General features: G+C 36.8%; 2 protein-coding genes across 3 annotated transcripts; one reads left to right on the top strand and one right to left on the bottom strand.

The window, feature by feature from the left end:
* The first annotated feature begins 6,200 nt into the window (after positions 1 to 6,200).
* LOC113704322 (1-aminocyclopropane-1-carboxylate synthase 6-like) lies at positions 6,201 to 11,076 on the top strand. 2 transcript variants are annotated; one of them, XM_072061369.1, is made up of 4 exons: positions 6,201 to 6,844; positions 7,504 to 7,633; positions 9,322 to 9,478; positions 9,566 to 11,076. In XM_072061369.1, exons 1-4 carry the CDS (start codon positions 6,374 to 6,376, stop codon positions 10,419 to 10,421), a joined length of 1,614 nt encoding a protein of 537 aa, XP_071917470.1. In that variant the 5' UTR covers positions 6,201 to 6,373; the 3' UTR covers positions 10,422 to 11,076. The 2 variants fall into 2 exon arrangements, with proteins under 2 accessions (XP_071917470.1, XP_071917471.1); XM_072061370.1 differs by having other exon boundaries at positions 6,710 to 6,848.
* Positions 11,077 to 11,412: 336 nt separating this feature from the next.
* On the bottom strand, positions 11,413 to 15,314 carry LOC113703799 (probable LRR receptor-like serine/threonine-protein kinase At1g12460). Its single transcript, XM_027225280.2, has 2 exons — positions 13,161 to 15,314; positions 11,413 to 13,070 (listed from the first exon to the last, which is right to left on the bottom strand). Exons 1-2 carry the CDS (start codon positions 14,324 to 14,326, stop codon positions 11,588 to 11,590), a joined length of 2,649 nt encoding a protein of 882 aa, XP_027081081.2. The 5' UTR covers positions 14,327 to 15,314; the 3' UTR covers positions 11,413 to 11,587.
* Between the last annotated feature and the right edge of the window lie 382 nt (positions 15,315 to 15,696).

The following is a 15,696-nucleotide window of genomic DNA, read 5'->3' as shown; positions in this document are numbered from 1 at the left end:
GTTTTAGTTGAGATTATTGAAGAGAATTGATTTGAAATTTGAAAACATGGGGAATTGGGGACGGAAGCGTCATTTGATGGAAAGAGGATAATATGTTTGTCTTTGAGGAGAGGGGCAAACTTGCCATCGGACTTTGAGCTCTGTTTCGGGCGGCTCAAAAACTGTCCGAATCGAAGGAAATTTCGGCGCCCGTCCAGCTTTACCCCTTGTCTTGTCATCCATTCGCGAGATTGCCACCCTAACGGTTGATTTCCTTGTCTGGTCAATTCAAGTAGTGGGTCCCGCCCCCATAAAATTCAAAAGATGGGAAATATCACAAAATGGAAATGTACTTTTTTTTTTCAGCTGAAAAAAGTAATAAATTGGCGTCATAAATAGTGGAATATGGTAGTATAACCTGCACAATACTACTACCCGTGCCTGCCCATCCTCGATTGAAAGATTGTCCTCTCTGATCCCAGACTTTGACCGAAACTTTACCGAGAAAATGAGCTCGAAATTTTCATCACCCATCGTTTATCATTTATGAGGACGCCAGCCATTTACAACTTTTTTTTGGAGTTTACAAATAAATGCACTGTCTATCTCAGTTGCAAATGAATTGATCCGCTCACAAGCCGGTCACGAGTAGTTTGAATTCGAATTCGAGTCGAGTTCAAACTGACTAAGTCGAATTTCAGTAAAAAAATATTAAATTCGTTAACTCGCAAATTGACTTGAATTCGATTATATATATAATTTTTTATTTAAATAGTAAAATTACATATATATTTTTAATATTTTATTATTTGTTAAAAAAAATTTATTTTATTTATTTTTAAAAAATAAAATAATTTTTTTATTTTTTAAACTCGATCTCGACTTGAATTGGAATCGAACTTAAGATTTTGACCTCGTCGAGCTCAAAATCGAATTCGAGTTTCATAAAATTATATTGAGATTCGACTCATTTGGACCCTATCTCATAGGATGGATTTGTTTCCAATTGTACATGCATTTTTGCCAAATGTAACTTGTGCCTTTTCCTCTAGAGTTTACTTTTCAATAAATTCAATTTATTCATGATGATCAAGCTACACAATTTGCATCACAAGAAGACAAGAAAAAAGGAATCCATACATCAATCTTCCTAATATTTTTGTTTTTGGGGTTTGTTGGAGGGCTAAAGCCCAGCCCGTTATGACTAAGAAATCCACTTATGACCAATTCCGAATGCAGAATTTTTTAAGCACCATCCAGATGTCTATGAATTTTAACTTTTTTTGAAGGTACATGCATTTGTTTGTTAAATTTTGTTATTGTTGTTTTGCCTTCGAGTGCTAAACCTATTGTTGGATATTTCCCATGTAAAATTTGAATCAAGTAGTAGAACCTCAACACTAAAATGCAGGATTTTATTTTCTTTTATTTTAGTTGATTGATTGATGATTTTTTACTATTTCTCATGCATACAAGAGGAAGAAGAGGGCTTAAAATGTAAAACAAGCCCAGTGTGGAAAGCCCAGTAAACCTTCGAATTGGACAACATCTGGACAAGGAGCCCATGGGAAAAAGCCATATCTTCTGATTCTCTGAACACTATGAGGTAAAAGTGTCTACCCCAAAATATTAACACAATGAACCTCTTTACTGCTGCTGCCCAAGGAATATGACATTTGAATAAATAAATTTTTTTAAAAAAAAAAAAGAAAAAAAGAAAGAGGAACAAAAACAGAAACGAAAGGCCTATCCCAAATTGGACGGCATCTGGCAATGGTGATACCTTGTCTTCACCATCGCTTGCATGCTCATGACATCGCTTGATCTATTTTTCTACGTCAAATTTCTACAGTATAAATTTTTTATAAAAGCTTTTAAAAATAGCGAATTTTAGCTGTACTTGACTGTAACTTACTATCAAGACTTCATAACATCTCCTGATATATTTTTTTGCATAAAAAGAGTTTATTTGTTTGTTTGAATAATTTGCTCTGGTCCTCGTGGGTTGCATGGTCCCATAGGGCTTATAATTATTTAGTTAGGTTCATCTTTCTTTCTGTCGAATTAATGCTACTGCTGACAATACTGCAGAGGCTCAATTTCTGTGCATAAAACGTAAAACTACAAATACTTGGAATATTTCATCATGCAACTTTTGGACTTGGAAAGAAGCAAGATTTTTTCTAAGTATATTGGAGGTTTTGCAGAAAAATACACTGTAACGATGTGATGTATGTGAGATAAAAAATTTAATTTAAAATTATATCAAAAAAGTATTTTAAATAGATATATATATTGTATTCTTGTGTCGAGTATTTTTATTCATTTCAATTAAAATTGGAAAGATACTTAATAAGAGGAAGATTCAATTCAAGGCTACTTGGTAGCGTGTTCTACGGTCCTAAAAACTATTATTGAGATCTAAAAGTTATTGCCGAGAGGAAAATAAAAAGGGGTAAAAGAAAAAAAAAAAAGGCAACATTCATTCGGGCTCCTGGCGGCCTGGATTCTTCCCGTTGTGGTTGAGGTTGTCGAGCCATGCAGCTTTTGCTCCACTGGCGTTCATGGGATTGGATACTTCTGTTCTTTGTGGTTGTCAATAGCGGGGAAGGGACAGGCTGGTATTTTAACTTCTTGCAGCTAAGGAGGACCTAAGAGGGATTTATTTTTAGGAATTTTTGTAGAAAAATGTTATAAGTAAAAAGGTAATAGTTGGGAAATATAATATACTTACAAAAAACATAATTTTTTTTTAAAAAAAAGAGCCATTCAAACCAGGCCTTAAACGAAAATACTTTTATATAAGATAGGATAGCTTCTTCAAATACATTGGAGTTTCCCACAATCAAAGCTACTATGGATTAAAACAATAAAAAAAATGACTTTTGGCATCGCATGCAAATGATGCCCTTGCCAGTTGCCTCTCGTGTTAGAGGGAGGAATATTTTGATCCTTTATTTATACGGAAAATGCTTGCTAGTAAAACATTAGAATGAAATGATTACTTGACTGAAATGCCTTTTCTTTTGTTCCCAATGAAATGATTGAGCCCATGATAAATTTACAGCGTTGATTTTTTGTGTACCGTTACTCATTCCATATTTGAAAAATATTTGTTACCTTAGCTAGTCGGATGTGCAATATCAGTTCATGCACTTTACTCTTTACCGGATACAGGAAGTAAATTGATGTATCTACTCTATATATATATGTATATATATCCACTTGATTCTCTAAATATAATTCTTCAGATTTTACAAGTAAACCAATTTGCTTCAAGCCATAGCTTTGTTTGAATCTTTGTTGTACAATCACCAACAACGTTGGCTGGATGACTGCATGTAGCACGAACCTAAATACACTCGTATAGTGAATTATTGGACTGCAAATCATGGTTACAAAAAAATATTTTTTACGCTATTTTGTGAACTACTTATTTATACAAATAAACTTCTATATATGAATTTTTGAGTTTTGAAACATTTTTCTTAAATATTTAGAATAATCCGTACAGAATTTTATTTAATGGAATTGCTATCTTGACGGTTTTCAAAACTCATTAAGTGCAAAAAAAAAAAAAAAAAAAGTTTGAATAGGTATCAATTTTAGGACATCTATATGATCTCGGGCAATTTAGCACAGGAGGGCTATCTTTCCTTGACAAATAAGACGCTTTTAAATTCTGCTTGGTTTTTTAAGAATTTGCAGAGACATTTCGGTTTGAAGAAATTTAGAATTTGATGCTCTTATTTATATAAAAAAGAAAGAAAGAAAGCTTATAAAATTTACAGCGACAATGATTAATTAAGGCCTTATTTCAATGTTTAAATTTAATGCGTTTAAATCTTAATATGTTCAAATACGTTTGATAAAAAATATATAACATCTAAATTAATTAAACGACGCTGAATTTTTTAGATAAAATTAAATCAAAAAATAAGTGATAAGTTAATGTGATATACACTCAAATATATCAAATTTAATGTTTAAAAATTTAGTAATTTAATAAATACAGATTTCAAGTTTCAGATTTTAATTTGCAGAGTTTGGTTTTGTGTCGAACACACCCCCAAGAAAGTTGAAAAATTGTACTACACCCAACTTTACTTGAGTGCCATTTTAGTCAATTCACCTGCCCTCCGAAAAGATCCCAACGACAAGATTCATTTCATCCCCTCCCCCTCGAAAGTCGAAAGTAGAAACCGAAACAAAAACCGCGCAATATCATCGAAGACTCGAACTCCCCACTCCACCCTATTAAGACTTATCCTCAAAAGTTGCTAAAACCACACATATTTTTCTACTAACAAAAAAATTGGAGCGATACTAACAAAAATTAAGGGATAATTTCAGAAACCTCCCCTGAGGTTTCTGACAGTCTCAAGGACCTCCCCTGAAGTTTCGAAAATCCCTTATACCTCCCCTGTCAGATTGTTGGGTCCCAAAATGACTTGAAAAACGTTGAATTGACACAAATATCCCTGCTGTTGAAGTAATATATTCTGATAATAACATGAATTAATTAGTGAAATGAGTAATAGAAAGGATTAAGTAACTTAACTGGAATTTGATAATAAAATGAATTGCTAATTTGGGCTAAGAGAAAAGGCGCCAAAAATTGCATCAAACTAGCAAGCTTTTTGGTTGGACTGTATCTTGCATCCGATAAATACGAATTCCTAGAAAATTGCCTAGAAAATTTTCTAGAAATTTATTTATCGGATAAAATAAATTTAAACCCATTGTTAAATAAAAGACCAGCTCTTTATGGCTTTCGTCCATTATACTTACAGAGTACCCATTTTCCTTCAATGCGAGATCATGTACCTTGCATTTAACAAATGCAAGGTCATGTACCTCAGTTTCCCATCATTGTTTCGTATGATGCTTCCATATTTTGGCATGATTTTTCCGAAAAATTTTTATTTTAATTCAATAAATTTATTTTATTTTATTTTAATTTCGGCATTCAATGGGTTCAAAATATGAGATTTTGTAGATTTTGAAGTTTAAGGAAGGAATATTTGAAGTTTAACGACCGTTATACAACTTTCAAAACAAACAAATTCATTCTGCTATTTTTTTGGGATAATTTCATAAACCAAATCGCGGTCACTTTCACAATAGTCATATTTTTTCATAAAAGACCAGCTCTTTATGACTTTCCTACTTTATAAGAACAGAGTACCTATTTTTCCATAAAACACCAGCTCTTTATGGCTTTAGAATGAAGGGTTAAAATGTCGCTGTCTCTATTACTATCAACTTTTGACTCCCTATTTCTTCCATCCCAACCAACACCAGAACGAAATACCATTATTTGCAGCATCTTCAATAGAAGTAAAAAACAGTCCGATATTCGCATACCCATTGCATAGCCTATTTGTGAAGATGACAAAGTTTTTCAAGAATAGTAAATTCACTTCAAGGGTTGAGATTTGTTCCTTCAAAGACAGAATCAAATTGTTTTCAAACTTAAGCAGATCCTTCAGATTTACCAGAACACAATCAAAAAATTTCACTAGAACTTCACCACTCATGACATTGTTTGGTTCTAAGGAATGTTTTGCCCAATCAATAAAATCTTCTCTTCTCCAATTTCCACATTGGAAGCTTCAACCTTTTCAAGCAAATCATCTACTACATGATCTAATTTCTCGTTTAGACTTTCAGATCTTGGAAAGCTATTGCTACTATTTGTGAACCTGAATTTGGGACTTTGAAATGAGAAAGAAGATGTCCGATGAAGGTGATGGGTGGCGATTGATTGAAGAAGAAGAGATAGAAAAACTGATGAAGAAGAAGACTCTGGTTTGATAAATATTGTCTGAGGGAATGAGTTGAGGGTTTTGTCCAAAACCTCCCAATTTACTCGGGAATGATTCCAAAAATAGCATTCCAATAGGCTTAACCCAAGCAACAAATAAGGGATTTATTCCATTTTGTGATTCCCAAACCCTTTAACCAAGCAGCCCCTAACATAAACATCCTCACTAATGACAATCTTGAGGGCAGAGGTGGAATTTGATTATTTTCTCTCTCCTGAAACACATTTTATATTCATTGTCCACATCAATTGGGTTGTACCTGAAACTATCTACTTAGTTTTAGGGGAGGTATAAGGGATTTTCGGAACTTCAGGGGAGGTCCTTGAGACTGTCAGAAACCTCAGGGGAGGTTTCTGAAATTATCCCAAAAATTAAATCATAGCGAGAAACCTCCTTCCTCAGCCACTCTCTCTTCTTTTTCTAACTTCTCCTTCGCTCATTTCCTTCGTAGTATCCGTCGTCCGCTACCTTCACTTCAGCCACCCCCCCCATGCTGACATTTTCCACGACCCCAAGTTCATGATTCATTGTTTCCTGAGGGCCCGCTTCTGGAAAATGTTTCAGCAATGAAAAAAGACCAAGAATCCACTCCTTCCAGCACCAGCACTGGCGGCGGAGCCACGACGGCGATGAGGGTGATTGTGCCCTTACAAGGTGTAGTTCAGGGCCGAGGTGGCCTAATTCTAGGCTCTGTAATCCCTTGCGCTCTTTTTTATTTTTTCCAGCTCTATTTAAAGCGCAACAGGTCTAAAGGTGGCTCCGGCGAGAACTCTCCGCCGCCGCCTCCGGCGAGGTCACCGTCGGGAACCCATTTGCAGGAAAGTTCTCCTTTGCAAAGGGTTCAGTCTCGTTCTTTGTTATCTCCCAGAGGAGGAGGGTCAAGTGGGCCAGCACCACTGTTGGCTTCACGGGCCGATTCTATTGCCAAGCAAGCTGACGGGCCCTACTATGTTGGGTTGAAGAGAGTCTCAGAGGACCCTTATGACGGGTCAAGTAATCCCGATGGTGTTATTCAACTTGGCTTAGCTGAAAATAGAGTGGGTATTTCCCTTTATTTAATTAATTTATTTTTTGTCATTGAAACTTAGTCTCTTTGTTACCTGGGCATTGTTAATTAATCATCTGATTAGGTTGGGAAGGAAGAAGCGAGAAAGGGTATGCAAACTCTGAGAATCTGAGATAGACTGATAGAGAATGAGGGATGTTAACTACTGGGCTTTTTACTAATTGCAATGTAGGTAGTTTGATTGGATAGTCATTGTTAAGTTATTGAAGGCTGTGTCTCTATGTTCTTAGTTTTTTAGTTAAAAGGCTGGATCAGTGTGTTTGGTCTTGTAAAGCTGTTTCTGGTTTTAACTCTATTTTTATAATTATTGTCTCATTTCATTTAGCATTGCATGGTGAATTTGGCTATTTTGACGCATAAATGAATAGTATAATTCTTTTATTTGTGTGTGGTTATTATGTAGTCAGAAATGTTTGAATTAGAACAAACGTTTTGGTTCCCTGGCAAAATTGAAAGTTTGGAATCGAATTGTATCCTATATGAGTTTAGGTACATTTTTGTAGGTTGCAGTTTAGGTACATTTTTGTAGGTTTCACTTAAGTGTTCGCTTTTGTTTATATGCTGATTTTAAGTTTAAGGATGGGGTGTAATTACTTGTAAGATTTTTTTTTTTTTTGTTTATTGTAACAGTTGTCACTAGATTTGGTTCAAGAATGGCTAGCAGAGAATGCCAAGGAATCAATATTGGGACAGGACATGAGTATTAGTGGAATAGCAACTTATCAGCCATTTGATGGATTGATGGAGTTGAAAGTGGCAAGTACTTTGACATTACGTCTCATTTCTATCTGTTGTGCAGTTAATACTTGTTGAGTTGCATAAAAACCTCTGAAGTTTATTGCATTTCCTGCTTCTACTGTGCAAATTTTTCTGAAGCGATATCTGTTCTGAAGTGCTATTGACTCTATTAAAATTGAAGGAGAAACTTCCCATGCAGCAAGTAATTCGAATGAATGCCTTCTATCTGTTTTACGGTTAATATTTGTCGAGTTGCATAAGAATTTCTGAAGTTTATTGCATTTCCTGCTTCTAATGTGTTAATTTTTCTGAAGCAATATCCATTCTGAAGTGCTATTGACTCTGTTAAAATTGAAGTAGAAACTTCTCATGCGGCAAGTAATTCGATTGAATGGCTGCTTTGACGATGTGTATTTAATTCTTTTTTTTTTTCGGAAGATGTGTATTTAATTCATATGAGTATCTTTTGGCAAGTGCTTTAGAACGAGTAGAACCTTGGTGAAGAATCTCCACCTGTGATACAAAATTGAGTGTGAAGCTGGTTGATATCCTGATTCTATCTAAACAAAAGACAGAAAAACAAAGGAAAGACATTCGAAATGAAGCAAATATGTCCTGCATGAGTGTAAATCATTATGTCAATGCACAGAGTCGTGTCATGAAGACAATCTTTGGCAGATGTCACAGCACAAATTAGTCATGTATGTTGTACTGCTTCTTTGAACTACTGGAATTTGCAATGCGTTCCATTGGTAGTAGAGTACAGGCAAGAAAATGAAAAACTAGATTAAAAAATTCCGAACGTATTCAAGACTCAGGGCTTGCTTTTGCCTGCCTAAAGTCTCAATCTACAATTTCCTTGATTTATTGAACAGATAATCTTGATAAGTGGATGCTTTCATTTCTGGTGATTCTGGGCTTTTCTGTTGACAGTTCTTTGGAGCAGTTAATATTAAACTCTTTCTTATCCGGTCTATAATTATTTATGGCTTTATCTTCTTAGTAATATGATGGAAATCATATTTGTTGAGTTGTTTTCTGCAGTGTAGAACTTTTTCTTAGCCTAGTGTGTGTGGCTGAGAGATCTCAAGTTATCTTAGCAGCTTTTGCCGAATATGAACTGAATTTGCATTTCTTTCAATTAAAGAAAACTTGTTTGTTCAAAAATCTAGAAAATGATTACTGTTTCATGTTTTTTGGTAATCAAATTTGTGGTTTTCAAACAATGAATTACAAGTTTGGTCACTACAATTTGTTGTATGTGATTTGTCACTTGTAAATAATGGCTTTGACATTACTGTGTGTCCTAACCAAAGTACTGTGTCTGCATAATTATGATATTGACAGATGTGCTTAATGAACACTAGTTGCTAACTCACTTTAGTTAAAAGATGATAGTTTTGAATATGTTTCTGCTTCTTGTAGTAGCACTTTCTCTCCCCCTGCCACTTTTGGAGTCTTAAACGTAATTATTCGGGCAATAAGTCCACAGGTTACTATTAACATGGACTCGGATAAAGTTTGACTTTTTGGCTCTAGGCGTAGCTCTTATAGCTTACTTTTGGCTCTAGGCGTAGCTCTTATAGCTTCCAGCTATTAGGATATCCAATTTGTCTCTTCAATTAGCTGACTTGCAATCATGTGTACGGTGCTTGGACTTGCTTTTTATCTTGTTGCTGTATATGCTGATTTCACTAGTCTTATAGGCAGTAGCTGGATTCATGTCTCAAGTAATGGACAAATCAGTATCCTTCAACCCTTCACAAATTGTTTTGACAGCTGGTGCAACCCCTGCAATTGAAATTCTCAGTTTCTGCTTAGCTGATCCTGGAAATGCATTTCTTGTTCCATCACCATATTATCCCGAGTAAGATTAATTGACTGTTCACAGAATATTTATCTCTGGTCATCAGCTTCTTTTGTCCAGGCACTGATGTCATAAGTTATGGTCCAGTCTTGACAGGGATGTAAAATGGCGAACAGGTGTCGAAATTATACCCATACCTTGCCGCAGTGCTGACAATTTCTGTCTGAGTACTACTGCTCTTGATCGAACCTTTAACCAAGCAAGGAAACGGGGGCTTAAAGTTCGTGGGATCATAATTTCGAACCCTTCAAATCCTGTGGGCAATTTGTTCAATCGAGAGACACTTTATAGTCTTTTGGACTTTGCAACAGAGAAGAATATTCACCTCATTTCCAATGAAATATTGGCAGGATCCACTCATGGAAGTGAAGATTTTGTCAGTTTGGCAGAGATAATTGATTCTGAAGATTTTGATCGGACAAGAGTCCATATAGTGTATGGTCTTTCGAAGGATCTCTCTCTTCCAGGCTTTAGGGTTGGAGTTATTTATACTTTTAATGAGAATGTTTTGGCTGCTGCTAAAAAGTTGGCAAGATTTTCATCCATTTCAGCTCCAAGCCAGCGTTTGCTTATCTCAATGCTGGCAGACACAAAATTCATCCACTTGTTTATGAAGAATAATCGGGAAAGACTTGAAAGGATGTACAATGCATTTGTTACCGGACTAAAGCAGTTGGGAATTGAGTGCATGAAGAGTAATGGAGGTTTCTACTGTTGGATGGACATGAGTGGGCTAATCAGATCTTATAATGAAAAAGGAGAACTTGAGCTTTGGGATAAGCTTTTGAGTGTGGGTAAGGTTAATGTTACTCCCGGATCTTCCTGTCACTGTATTGAACCTGGTTGGTTCAGATTATGCTTCACCACCCTGAGCGAAAATGATATTCCTGTAGTCATGGATCGTATTAGGAAAGTTTCTGAAATCTGTAAATCTCGTAGTTGAGTTGATATTGCTTTGCTCATTCAGCTAAAGAATCAAAACCCTACAATTTCTTTGGAGGATGTCCTCTTGTAGAATTCTGTGAGTTTCAGGCTACGTCAGAACCAGACCAGATGAGGGGAATCATTGAGGGATGATTTGAAGATATCAGATTGTTTGGGAACAATTGGTGGAGGAACTTAGAATTGGAGACCCGTGCTGCATTTGATGATCTGGTTTTGTCTGCAGTTCTGGCTGTTTAAAGATGAAGTGTCTTCCGTTCATTTCAGAGATGGAGATACTCATGAGCTGACAGGAACAGTTCTGGCAGGAACTCGGAGTCAAAACATTTCTGGCACGCCTGAACAGTATCATGTACTCATGAGCTGAGTGTCTACAAGGCCTTGATGTGTCTTAGTAGGTTTCTTCATTCTGCTATTGCAAAATCGAAGAGTTTATTTGCCTTAAATATCTGAAATTGTAAATAGGTCATTTAATGCTGATGCAAAAAGCAAGTCACGACCTTTTTCTGGTAGTAATAATAAGTTTAGAAGAACTCTTACATTTGTCTAGGACAGAGAATTGGTTATGTCACTCTCTTTCCTCTGCAATCAATTTTGTGCAACAATTGAGTTAAAGTGATTAATTACTATCTCCTTCTCACTCAAAGTAGTGGAAATTCTGGTGTCCACGGGATGACCAAATATGATAAAAACAACCAAGCGCTTTCATTTCTTCACTATAAATTGACATCTTCAAGCTTGATGCAGAAACGGAGCATTTTGCAGCAAATAGCATCTTCCTTGCCTACGTATTCTTGGAACTAAATCCACAGGGCAATGAGATAAAAACATATATCCCAGTGAAGAAGCTGGTAACCCTCGGCTTAAGAAGATGTTAGTATTGATATTAGGAGTCTAGGAAAGCAGTTTATGTACCAGTATAGAAATGCTGAGTTAAAAGCAGATGGAAGAGAATGAGTTGCTACAAACTCTTCTCTGATTGCATCGAGAGATGATAAAAAAACGAATGAATTTATTGCAGAATTACAGGGAACAATTGATGATGATGAATCACAAAATGAATACAAAAGAATCTTTTGTATCTTTATACTGAAAAAGTTAAACTCCTAATCACCCCACATGTACTCTGAATGCCATGGTTGTCCAACAGTTCTTTCTGTTGACTTGCTATAAGCCTAAACCATTTCTGATGGACTCAAGAAACTGAACTACCTCAGCCATGCTTGGCCTCCTGGTAGGCACTTCAGAAGTACAAATTAATCCCAATCTCATAACCTGAATCAGCTCGTTTTCTGCAAAACCACGCAAACTTCTATCGAAACAGTCTGAAGCAGTACCCCTTTCTATCAAATCCCTAACATATTCACACAAAATCACCACCTCAGTTGCTGCCGGGCTTTCCACAGGTTTCTTTCCAGTAACTAATTCTAACATAATTACGCCAAAACTGTAAACATCACATTTATCACTTAGTCTGAGACTTTGAGCTAACTCAGGTGCAACATAACCAACTGCATTGTGAAAATTGGTTAGCCCAAAATTGTCCAGCAGAGGAAGTAACTTCCCCAAACCATAGTCAGACAATTTAGCTTCATAGTTGTCGTCAAGGAGAATGTTAGTGGACTTGACATTGAGATGAAGAACAGGAGGTCTGCAGTCATGATGAAGGTAGGCTAGGGCTCTGGCAGTACCCAAGGCTATCTGAAACCTCCTTGACCAGTTTAATTCAGGATTACCAGCACCGGTGCTGGTTCCAGGATAACTAAGCCCATGTAAATTATCAAACAGATTTCCATTTGGAACAAATTCAGATAAAATTAACTGCATACTGGAGGACCAATAGTAACCTTGGAAAGCAACAAGATTTGGGTGTCGAAGATTTCCCAATCTTCCAATTTCTTGCTCAAACTCATCTTGGTTTCTGATTCTTCCCAAGGTCTCAAGCTTCTTCACAGCAATAGAGATCTCACCCTCAAAAGTAGTTTTGTACACTGTTCCAATGGAACCCCCACCAATTAGACACTCCTTATCCAGCAATGCTTTAGTACCAGCCTCCCAATCTTCATACTTTGAGGGCAAAGCCTTGCTGAACAGAACCAACTTTCCGATTATGACATTTGAATCTGTTGATGCCAGTGGAGTGCTTTCTGCTACAACCACTGCTTCATCTTCTCGTCTCCCCCTGCGAGTCTTGATGTTCATCACTGTTATCACACAGACACCTGTGAGGATCACAGCAGCTGCAACAATAGCAACAATGGCTGAAGGACTCAACTTTGGCTTTCCTGTTTCAGTTTTGGTGCCATTGGGTGCACATGATGTCTCCAATGGAGCACCACAGAGGCCTGGATTATTTGAAAAGGCTGAAGGTCCAAATCCTTGGATGCTTTGTACCAAAGGAATAGCCCCAGAAAGGTTATTATAAGAGACATTGAAGTGAGTCAAATTTTTCAAATTTCCCAGACTAGAAGGGATTTGTCCTGATAAAATATTATGTGACAAATCTAAAGAATGTAAGTTAGACAAATTTCCAAGTGTGAATGGTATGCTCCCATTAAGCTGGTTGCTACGTAGGTCAAGAATTACAAGGTATGACATGTTGTAGAGGTTTTGCGGTATGCTGCCCCGTAACGAGTTTCCAGAAACATCCCTGCAGCAACATTACAAAGTCCATTCAAACACAGAGTGAAAGCAATATGGATAATTTAGACAGAGAATTGGATAGAAAAATTGGACTCACAGCTCACGAAGAAATCTGCAGTTGGTTATCTCATCTGGTATCTCACCACTGATGCCCAGATTATGCAGATCCAGAGCTTGGAGCCATTCAATACTCCCAAATTCTTTTGGAATGGTCCCATCAATTGAATTATTAGCTAACCTAATTACCAAAAGTCTCTTCAAATTGGCAATCTCAACTGGTATGCTTCCAGTAAGTCTGTTGAACCCCAAATCCAAGTACTTAAGAGCACTGCATTTTATAATGCTTAATGGAATTTTTCCATCCAAGTTATTTCCTGAAACATCAAGAAACTCGAATCTCTCACTGCAAGATTCAATCTCAGGGAGTTCCCCTTGAAATTCATTACTGGAAATGTTGAAGTTTGTGATGTTTGCAAGTGCAAGAGCTCCAAAAGGGGCCAAACCAGTAAACAAATTGCTACCGATGTCCAAAACCTCCAAGCTTCCACATGCAGAAACCTGCTCTTGAACACTTCCTGATAGCACATTGCCCCTCAAAGATAAGTACGCTAATCCTGGAATACTACAAATTTCTGAAGGCAATCCACCACTCAGACTGTTATAAGAAAAATCTAACCCCTCCAGACTTAAGCAGTTCCCAATTGATACTGGTATTGCTCCTGAAAGATTATTATGCGAAAAAGAAACGAACCTGGTTCTGTAACAATTCTTGAACAGAGCTGAAGGAATATCTCCACTGTACCTATTTTTCGACAGATCAAGAAATCTTATATTGGATAAATCCCCAAGAAATTCTGGGATAGAGCCGGATAAAGCATTAGAGCTAAGATTAATCTTCCAAAGTGTATCAATTTGACCATATTCAGAAGGTATGTTGCCAGCAAATTTATTCCCAAAGAAAGTAAGAATTCTCAAAGATTTTAATCCTGCTAATGCTGGAGACAGATTACCACCAAGACTAGTATTCCACAGCACAATCTTCACCACATTTCCAGCAGGATTACAAAACACACCTTTGTAATCTTGACAAGGGCTTCCACTTGGATCCCAAGAGCTCAAACTATTAAACGGGTCACTAGAAATGCTACTCTTGAATTGAAGCAAGATTTCTTTTTCAGTCACTGAGGAAACAGTCACAAGCTCTAGCAAACATAAGGAGCTAAAAAGAGCAAGGCAATGAAAACATGTACCTAATCTTTTCATGCTCCCAGCATAACCCCAGCATTATAATTGCTGGATCCAATTCTAAAACAGCTTGATCTCTGCTTCTGTGCTGCATACACACTGATGCCCATCAATGTAAGTGGTCCTCAATTATAAGAAAAAGAACGAGATCACAATCTTGACTGAAAAGAAGCATCTTTGTTAGTTTTTAATGCTTAACCTTGCAGCAGAAAATCAAGAACCCAAGTACATTTTGGCCTGAAACAGTCCAACCCTTTTCTTTCTTTCTTTCTCTTTTTTTTTTTTTTTGGAATCTTCTCTCACAATGAAGTGGGAGGTTAGGGTAGTTTGTGACTTGCGAGCCCTAAATTCTATGGTTGTCTAGAGTTTCAAGAAAATTGAGGCGTCCAAGAACTGGGGATAAACAGAGAGAATCAGAGAATAAAGGTGGGGAAAAATAGTTGTTTTTGTTGCTGGGCTGGCTGGCTGGCTCGCTGGCAAATGGCAATGGCATGCTAGAGAAACGCCAGCAATGAAATGGAAATTGGCTGGAAAGAAAAGAGCAGGTACAGTACAGTTTGCAAAATTTAATATTAACTGCTCAAATCTCTTGTATCAAGAAAAAACTAAAAAAGGTCACTATAAATCAAAGAGTTGCCACCACGTGGACTTTTTGCCCCGTTCTTCTTCCACTCTCACACCTCACTCTCCATGAGTCTCTCTCTTTCACACACAACACAGAGAGAAAGTTATGGTCTTCTTGTGGGATGTGTTGGTGGTTATGACCAGTAATTACTAATGAGGATGCTGGGGTAAAGAAACAAAAGAAGGAACCATTCTGTCTGATTACGAGTCTTCATGCTATTGACCATAACTATGACCTATCAGACTTGATGTAGGGTCTGTTTCAACACAGCAAAGAAGCATTTATTCTCATCAACAACCAGGGCACCAACACCATCGGTCCTTCGCCACCGCCCCTGCCTGAGTCCTACAGTGTAGTGTGTACCCAAATTTGAGAATGATAGGGGCTGCAGTCTTAAATGAGCATTTTTCCTCGGTCATTTTTGTTTCTTCAAGTTTTGGTTTTGGCCACTCTAATTTAAGTATCCAGCAATTTGACATTTTCTTGCTAATTCAAGCATACACCATTTTCGCTCAGAATATTATTATTGCTTGTTCCATAAACGTAAACAAAAAGGGTCCACCTAATTTTGTTTCCTACATTAGACAAAAACAGCATTGATAAGTATAGGCTAACAAAAGCTGATTTAGTACTAAACTAGCTATGTAGTTGGTTGATGAGTCTAAGCATGTGATTTGTTGGCTGCTGAGTACCAATATTGATGACATCCATGATTAGTTCTCATTTCCTTGTCATGTTTAAGTATTTTTATTTATTTATCATT

Source organism: Coffea arabica, chromosome 8e (genome assembly GCF_036785885.1).
Source record: "Coffea arabica cultivar ET-39 chromosome 8e, Coffea Arabica ET-39 HiFi, whole genome shotgun sequence".
Taxonomy (NCBI): Eukaryota; Viridiplantae; Streptophyta; class Magnoliopsida; order Gentianales; family Rubiaceae; genus Coffea; species Coffea arabica.
Note: the sequence above shows the minus strand (reverse complement) of the source record. Positions and strands in the feature narration are given on the sequence as shown.

Coding starts and splice junctions, on each gene's coding strand:
- LOC113704322 (XM_072061369.1), top strand. CDS start 6,374: ATGAAAAAAGACCAAGAATCCACTCCTTCCAGCACCAGCACTGGCGGC. Junction 6,845..7,503: donor TTGGCTTAGCTGAAAATAGA/GTGGGTATTTCC, acceptor TTATTGTAACAG/TTGTCACTAGATTTGGTTCA. Junction 7,634..9,321: donor GATGGAGTTGAAAGTGGCAA/GTACTTTGACAT, acceptor TCTTATAGGCAG/TAGCTGGATTCATGTCTCAA.
- LOC113703799 (XM_027225280.2), bottom strand. CDS start 14,326: ATGAAAAGATTAGGTACATGTTTTCATTGCCTTGCTCTTTTTAGCTCC. Junction 13,071..13,160: donor TGCAGATTTCTTCGTGAGCT/GTGAGTCCAATT, acceptor ATGTTGCTGCAG/GGATGTTTCTGGAAACTCGT.